General features: G+C 44.6%; 1 protein-coding gene across 1 annotated transcript; it reads right to left on the bottom strand.

The window, feature by feature from the left end:
- Positions 1–7636: 7636 nt before the first annotated feature.
- Positions 7637–7966, bottom strand: LOC136351418 (ribosomal RNA small subunit methyltransferase, mitochondrial-like). Its single transcript, XM_066303511.1, has one exon. The coding sequence runs from the start codon at positions 7964–7966 to the stop codon at positions 7637–7639; it is 330 nt and encodes a 109-aa protein (XP_066159608.1).
- Between the last annotated feature and the right edge of the window lie 1100 nt (positions 7967–9066).

Below are 9066 nucleotides of genomic sequence, written 5' to 3'. Positions count from 1 at the left end.
AGTCTCTGAAAATCTTTAAAAAATAATTACTCCCATGACCCATTAGAGGATAACCATGGGAAGCGATTCGCCCTTACGTGAATTGGGTCCTATATATGAATAAGAAAGCTTGAACAAGGAAAGTGATTGATCGACGTCCCGTTTGATTTATTCATCACATAAGTGGACAATTAATTCTTTGATTTTGCCTTTGATTTTTTTAGTGACGTCATGCATGTGCCTTGATGGAGAGCACGTTTGCTATGCATTTATGCGGCACACACCTCGTCGTGTACTACATACGTGACAATAATTGTTATCTACGCATTTTGTTTTATCATGTATGACGTCACTAAATCATTTATTATATTTATTTTAGTGGAGTAATATAGTACTAACTGTTGGGATTTTTTTTCTTACCATGCTACCCAAAATAAGAATGTGATATATTATCATAGTATAATGAATCTGGATAGGATATATCCTATCCCCTTTTACGTTGAATTATTTTGGGACGGATGATGTTATGAAGTCATACGAATTACATACATTTCTGTTGCTCAATCTTACAAATGATAGTTATTTGTTTTGCTTTTAAAGTAACCAATGATGCACTCGTGTTACCAAAATATTGGTTTTGGTATCACCAATATGGCTGCGTTTGAGAGGAGGGTTTCCAAACAAAATATATATTATTGCATGATTAATTAAGTATTAACTAATTTTTTTTAAAAAAATAGATTAATATGATTTTTTAAAACAACTTTCATATAGAAATTTTTTAATAAAAAAATACACTGTTTAACAGATTGAAAAACGTGCGCGTAAAAAACGAGAGAGGTGAGTTGGGAAAACTTAGAGGAGAACACAGCCATATATCATCATGATAGTATGATACCAAACTAAACCAGCCCTGAACCAATCGATGAATATGGTGATATAATTATATTTCGATTCAGGTAGATATACTACAATCTTTTGTTTTGGACGGTTGGACACAAGGAAGAAAATAGGATGTCATGCGATGCGATGCGAGCGTGCCGTGGGGCGTACGGTCGCGCGGGGGGTCTTTGGGTTGGCAGTTGGTGACTTGGTGGATGGATGCATGCAGCGTCGACGCGGGCGGTGGCGTGCGCGGGAGGGCCGTGCGAATGCCAAACCAAGTTGCGGTTGATCTGGGAGTACCACACACGAACAAGGAAAGTGACTTGCAAGGCGGCAGATAGAATAATCAGAGAACGAGAGTATTAAGGTCCTGTTTGGCACAGCTCCAGCTCCAGCTCCACCCCTCCTGGAGCTGGAGCTCAGCCAAACAGTTTCAGCTCCACCAAAACTGGGAGTGGAGTTGGGTGGAGCTCTCTCACAAAATGTACTAGAGTTGTGGAGCTGGGTTTAGGCAGCTCCACAACTCCACTCCAGACTCAACTCCTGAAGTTATATTTAGGAGTTGGAGTTGTACCAAACAGGCCCTAATTTTCTCGTCACGTACGTCGGGATGTACTGTTTGGTTTGCGGCGGATACTAACTTTACCAACTTTTTTTCCCTAACCGAAATAATTAGTCAACATTAAAATTTGGAGTAAGGTTTCAGTTTGGTTTGCTATCAAAAGGCATTGCCATGGGCTATTTTTTATTTGACTAAACCAAAATATTTGACAATGCCAATTTTTCTGAGAAATTTTCTTACAAGTCCCTAAGTTTTTTTTGCTTAATCTCTTATATATTAAATTAAATAGTTGATAACCTTGTTAATAAAAGCAACTTTAGTACGTACAGTAGTGCTTGAAAAGAAGAGTAATAATAAGCTCTACTTTTGAGTACCGATGGAAGTCTATACGAATAGTCACTACTACAGAATACTCTTTTGGTACCAGTTGGAAAATCCCCTTAGATGTTGGTTTTCCCAACCGACACCAGGGAGGCGGCACTATTGACTCCCCGGTTTCAAACCGGTACCTTTGAGGCGTTCGCTAGCAAAAAAAAAAAAGGCTCGATGCACCGGCTCGAATTGACCACATCCATCCCCCGCATTGCCCCCAAATCTCAAATCTACAACATCAACAAATCAACCAACATCATCACAACAAATCAACCAACATCATAAAGAAATTACATACTATAAACTCCCGAATCAACCAACATCAATCACAGACATCACATAACAAACATTGAAAGAACAATGAACACCACCGCTGCTCACCGTCGCCGTCTACCAGATCTGTGACTGCTGCCTCCGTCGCCCCGAGGATTCGCTGTCAGGCCGCCATCGGGCCACCACAACCTCCCCTCCCATAGTCGGGCCGTCGCCTCCACGCCGTCCGCCACCGCCCCTCCCCTCCCGCCGGATCTGGTGGAGGGGAGGGCGCCGCCACCCCTCCTGCCCCTGTCGGGCCAATGCCGCCGCCGCCACCCTTCTTCCTGTCGGATCTAGCAGAGGGAGGGTGCCTCCGGGCACCCGCCGCTCCTCCCTCCACGCATCGCTGACGCCGCTCCTCCAGCTGCCGCCTCCGCCACCAAGAGAGGAGAAAGAGAAGAGAAGGTGATCGAAAGAGAGGGGAGAGAGAGCGGATAGAACGAGAGAGATCGAGAGGAGACGAGAGAGTTCGAGCGAGTGAGCGGACACTGCGGACCTTATCTCCTCGACGTTGTGTTCGTGGTGGGACCTGCCGGCTCGGCTCAATTTGTAAGTGCCGACACCTAGGTTTTTAAAATTAAAGGTTCCGTTTTTTTTTAACCGACACAAAATGGAATAGGTGACGGTTTTTATTTAGAACCAACACTTATAATTACTTAAAGGTGTTGATTTTTTGCGATTTTAACCTGCGGAGGTGGGAAAAGGCCTATAGGTGCCGGTTTTAGCACTTCCGGCACCTATTGTGCCAACACCTATTTGATGTTTTGTAGATGAGTCTGTTTGTTGATCTTATCTATTTTTTCTGAAATATGTACTAGATGGTGAGACAGGAACGGCGGAGTCTGGAGCGGCCGCGACGATGCATGAGCGGTGATGATGGGAGAGAGCGCGATGACACTGGAGGGGCGGCACGGGCTTGAGCTAGCATCGGCGGCCTCACAACGGGCAGATCCAGCCCTCCAACAACGACGAAGGGGTAAGGAGTGCCGGCACTGGAGGAACTGGATCTAGCGCTACTGGGACGGGACAACGACAACGATGGTGGCAAGCCGCGTAGTGGCAGCAGCCTTGGGAGCGGTGGGGACTATTTCGGCTATGACGACGACAATGACGCACTGCGACAACGACGGCGGTGGCTAGGGTTTCGAATTTTAGAAATTTTCTTTTTTTGCTTTTTTTAGGTGGACGGCTTAACCGATTTTCATAGACACCTTGAGGCAGGCGGGCAGCGCAGCCATTTGCAAAAATTTTGTTTTTACCATTTGTAAAAATCGTTTCGGACTTTCTGTAGTAGTGGTTGCTAATTACACTACTAGAAAAAACATTTTTCCCAACATAGGGGTCTTTTTTTCGCAGACGGACATGACTCTTAGAGCCAAATGACCGCCTACAAAAATATAAATCGGGGTGAAGTTTGTTGTCCGCCTGCGAAAATAGGCGGACCACTTAAGCGGCGCCTGCGAAAATCTATTTTCGCAGGCGAACCTTATGTGGTCCGCCTGCAAAAATCGTACCTAACAAAAAAAAATCCACCCTTATCTTCTCCTCCCACCCCTCCCACCACTCAACTCTCTCTCTCTCCCTCTCCCTCACTGACTCAGTCTCCTCTCCTCTCCTCTCCTCTCCCTCACTGACTCTCCTCTCCTCTCCTCTCCTCTCCGGCGGCGCGGCGGGGACGGAGGCGCGGTGGCACGGCGGGAATGGAGGTGCGGCAGGGCGGCGGCGTGGTGGGGACGGCGGCGCGGCCGCGGCATCTCCCCTCCCTCCCTTCCTCGCAGATCTGGCCGGAGGAGGGAGGGGGGAGGCCGGCGGGGGCGACGGCGGCGACGACAGCGTGGGGCGGCGGCGGCGACGACGCGCGCGGGGCGGCGGCGAGCCGCGTGCGGCGATTTTTTTTTTTCGTTTTTTTGCATTTTCGCAGGCGGGCCGTTGCCCCGACTGCGAACGTTGTGGTGCAGGCGGACCTCCCTCCCGCCTGCGAAAATTAGTTTTGGTCGCCCGGAAAAATTAGTTTTCTAGTAGTGTTATTCGTGCCTTCATTGTCCTTTAGGACACATTTTTAGTCGATCGGTTCATGTGATGTGGCCTTTTATCCACTTGCCACAGAAGCTTCCTTTTTGTCTTTTGCAACGTTTCATCGAAAGCATTTTTTGTTCCCTTTTTCCTCTATACCAACGTTGAGAAAAATGGCCAACTTTGCCATAGATATGGCCCAGAAGACTGCGGCATCGAAATACCGAAGTAACAAGGGTAAATTTCATCGAAGCTGCCGCTTATAATAAAATAGAGTCCATATGGTGTCCCTAACCTATAAATAGAGAAGAGATCAGATCGGTTTCACGCCGTAACCTCCATGGTTCTATCTTGACAGTCTTACATATAGAGATTCAGGAATTCTCCGCTCACTCGCATTCGATCATTGTCTCGGTAGAATTGATGTTCTAGCTCTTGTCCCTCCCTAGAATTTCTGGTGCTAAAGATTGATCTCAGCGAAGAAGATTGCAGATACTTTCGTTTGATGTTGACGTTTTCTTTCCATCGTTTCTTCCCCATTCGGGCGATGGCCGGCCTGTCAACTGCACCGGAAATGGGAGCTGCCGTCGTCGCCGGCGTCTGCGTCGTTTCGGCGGCCGTCGCAGCCGCCGCCGCCGCCTCACCCTCACCGGAGGCTCCACCAGGTCCGTACCAGACGTGCGCCATTATGGCCTTGTGCACCGTGTTCCATGGCGGCATGGCTCTCCTGATCCATGGATTCCGGCGAGCAGGAGCTCCGCTGCGGCGCCCTTGACACCGCCGCCGCCGCTCGCCGCCGGATATGCGGGCTAGTCACCGCAGTTCTTGACTAGGCCTAAGAAGGACTTGGCTTCTCTGCATCTACGTCAAGAATCCATTTGATAAATTAAGCTTGCATTTTCTTTCCTTGTGAATTCTTGGTTGGATGCAGGGAAGCCAAGGCCCGCTTAGGCAGACGCTGCTCCTTTAGTGTTTGGGACCAAATCAACAAGTGGTGTTCTTTCGAATTGTCCGTCTAACTGACGTTGCTTCTACTTTGATCTTGATGGCAGTAAGACCGATGATTTCGAAATGATTCCACTAGCTGGATTGCTTCCAAACACAGACGGAGCACCGTTTGCCCAAGTGTTAATTAGTGTTTTTTATCCTACTGATTTTGCGTTTTATTCTTTGTATTTATATATACTTTCTCCATTTCAAAATATATGACGCTATTGACATACATTAGTGTCCTTTTTTAAGTATAAGTGTCCAATACCTTTTCTTTAATAGTACTACCTCCGTCCCAAAATAAGTGCAGCCATGAGTTTCCGCGTCCAACTTTGATCGTTCGTCTTATTTGAAATTTTTTTATAATTAGCATTTTTGTTATTATAAGATGATAAAATATGAATAGTACTTTACTCGTGACTTATGTTTTTAATTTTTTTCAAAAAACTTTCAAATAAGATGAATGGTCAAAGTTGGGCGTGGAAAATCATGGCTGTACTTATTTTGGGACGGAGAAAGTACATGAGATCTTTTGTGTATGGTCAACTAATTATGATGACATTTTGCTATTTTTAGTGTCTATTGTCTGATTTTGAAGTGTTACGAAAGCACGGGGTCTTCATGCGTTCGTGCGTACTATACTTGTCTTGATTAGTATGGTCATAGGTCAGGTTAGGTCCCAAATAATTGGCTTCCGAGACGGTTGATGGCTTGATGGTTGTGTGTAAAGCTACTATGTACTTTCTCTGTTTCACAGTGTAAGACTTTCTAGCATTGCTCATATTCACTTAAATATTAATGAATCTATACATATATATATATATATATATATATATATATATGTGTGTGTGTGTGTGTTTAGATTCATTAACATCTATATATATGGGCAATGTTAGAAAGTTTTACATTGTGAAACGGAGGGAGTACTAATTATCTGCACGTTTAATTTGCTACTGAGGTCAATCACAGTGCAGGCCTTACATCTGAGAAAGTACTTTTCGTGTGGATGAGGGATCGATCATGGCTATTGATATGTTTCAATTCTTTTTCATGTGTCATGATCCCTACAAGAATTGAAAATTTTCGTGCCTCTATAAGGAGGTGCATGCCTGGATTGTCCTATTAATTGATCAATGGTTGACAACAAGGAAAGGAAACGGTTGAATGTTTGGAACATTCCACCCATCGTCGTTTTCACCTTTCTATAAGCCACAGTACTCATGATAGTTACGCATGACTTAATAATTCAGCACTACAACTCAGATGGACGATTATTCTTACGATAAACAAAGACAGGTTGGGAATCTTGTGATCCAGACGACATCTCATTAAACGTTAAATATTGTTTTCTTCCTTGACTTGTGCCCATCTGAACCTATATATCCATCTGCAGTTTACTCCTTCCGTCAAGAAAAAAAAGGCAAACCCTGAGTTTCCGTGTCCAACGTTTGACCGTCCGTCTTATTTAAAAAAATTATAAAAAAAATTAAAAAAACAAGTCACGCATAAAGCATTAATCATGATTTATCATCTAATAACAATGAAAATAGTAATTATAAAAAATTTCATATAACATGAACAGTCAAACGTTGGACAAGAAAATTCAGGTTTGTCTTTTTTTTGGGACGGAGGGAGTAGGTCACAATGACAGTAAAGCGCTTGAAACTTATACCCACCAGAATCCAAAGCTTGACGTCCATTTTTTATGGTTTGTCAAAGTTCAGAGATAAGAGTTCTTTTGGAACATATGTATAGGAGTTCCATCGTTTCAGAGATAAGAGTTTTTTTAATATATATCTATAAAGAGAGGCCGCACCTCTCCCGCTTTCATTAACGAAAACAATAGAAATACAAGGTTTGATAGGTCCAGGTAACAATTAAACAAAACAAACAGCAAAACGATCACAGCCGACATATCACAAGACATTGCTCCCATGCATAGACAAGAAAGAAAAGCACTGAAAGCCAGCAATCATCATAGCATCAGCCTAGGTCATCATCAGGTCTCCATCCCAAACGTCTGTTAGCTCCTCTCTAGCCAAACCTTGAGTGAAAGACTTCATTTGCTATCTGTTTGAGAAGCTGAGCCCCCCAAAGCACCTTTTCTCTGTCTGCCTCCTTGATCTGCAAATTGCTCCAAGACCCCAAAGTGAAACAAATGGTGGATATCAATTCAGTAGGATCAGTTGGTAAAATATGATCAAAACAAGCTCTATTCCTGGCTTTCCAAAGGATCCATAACACAGCAGCCACACCCACCAGGACTATTTTTTTTTGTATTATTTCCAAAGAAATTCCCTTGCCCAAACATACTACCAATATCCTTATTAGGTCTCACCCCCAGGGCACACTCGATCACGCACCAAATAAAATGAGCTACAAGGCATCGTGACTTCGCGATTTTAGCTATAGGACGCCGCACGAAGTGACTTTAGGGGGAACACTCTCAAAACTTGAATATTTGGTGGTTGACAGAGCACCCATTAAAATAATCATTTTCGATTGAAGAGGAAAGAGAAATCATGTGAATGTTAGATCTCCCATCTCTCTTCTCTCTCTATCCCCTCCTTCCACACTGCCGGGAACTCGAGCCACTCTGAGGTCGACGCCGGGGGCGAACTCCTTGGGTTGGATTCGCTTGGGGTGGTTCTCGACGAGGGTGGAGACGACGATGGGAATGGGCACGAAGTCCATTCTGCTCACGTCCATGAGCAGCCTCACGTCGGTGACCAGGCGAGCGTTGGTGGCAAGGAGGTTGTGCTCGCCGTGGCCCGGCACGCCCATCGGCTGCCATGCAAACTGCGCCTGCACCAGCAGTGTCGTCACCCTGAACCAGTAGGAGCCAAACATCAGCTGGCGATCAGCGGCGATGAGATCCCGTTGTGGCTGAGGAGTAGGGGGAGCGGCGCCGCCATGGAGGGAGGGGGAGGAGTGGAGATGGAGGGCATCGCTGGCTGAGGCGAGTGCGCGGGGGGGGGGGGGGGGAGAAGAGATAAGGGTGAGGGACAGATGAGAGGAGATAAGGATAGGTGGGAGAATCGAGGCGCGCGGGTACACTGCTCTCTCCGCTCTGATGGGCGGTAAAAAAAGCACTTTTATAACTTACTTTTTTTATTAAAAACCGACATATATAAAATTTATAGGTGTTGGTGTTTAACTTTTATCTTTTGTAAAAGTCATATGGATTAGAAAATGCTCTATAAATACTGATTTTAAATAAATCAGCACATATAGGGGTGTCCCTAATCTGCACGTATAGGGGTGTGTCCCTAATCAGCAACATACGGAACAAGTAAGTTTATCCGTGGAAAATTTTTAATTTTTAGTCAATTTAGTGATTATTGATTCCCTGTAATCTCTAGAAAAAACTTATCTTTTTATTTATTTTCTAAGTATAGTCAATGCATGTGTAAAAAAAAAGGAAGTAACTTATGATCCTTCCTTGGGTTCGTTTTTTCAATGTTGGTGCATATTCGATTGATTACAGTCTCACAGGTGCGAATGTATATATATACTAGAAAAAAAAATGCTCATGCGTTGCAATGGGTAAAGATGCTTTTTTCGGTGATACAACAACTGTTAGAAGCCGAACAAGAAATTGAAATATTGGGATCACTATACACTATAATTGAAAAAGTTAATAAAAAATCATTTTTTGGTTTTGGACCGCGAAACGTTATTACTTCCTTCCTTTTCAGCCCTAGCCTAGTTCAATACCTCCCTACGCTCGGCATGTATTTCTTCGGCCCAACACACAAACACGTCCAAGCCACAAGCACAAGTGGAGTTGTAGGCCCAACTCACATAGCCTACTACGATCTTGAACCTCCAGAAGACATCCCATGCATGCATGATGCCGGAGCCGATCCTCGTCATCAAATCCGGCCGAATCTTTCTCGATCTTCTAAAATTAGTTGAGGGCTTTTGATCCACTCGATCTCCTCTTGAGA

This window comes from Oryza sativa, chromosome 8 (genome assembly GCF_034140825.1).
Source record: "Oryza sativa Japonica Group chromosome 8, ASM3414082v1".
NCBI lineage: Eukaryota > Viridiplantae > Streptophyta > Magnoliopsida > Poales > Poaceae > Oryza > Oryza sativa.
The sequence above is the reverse complement of the archived record's forward strand: the minus strand, read 5'-3'. Positions and strand labels throughout refer to the sequence as shown.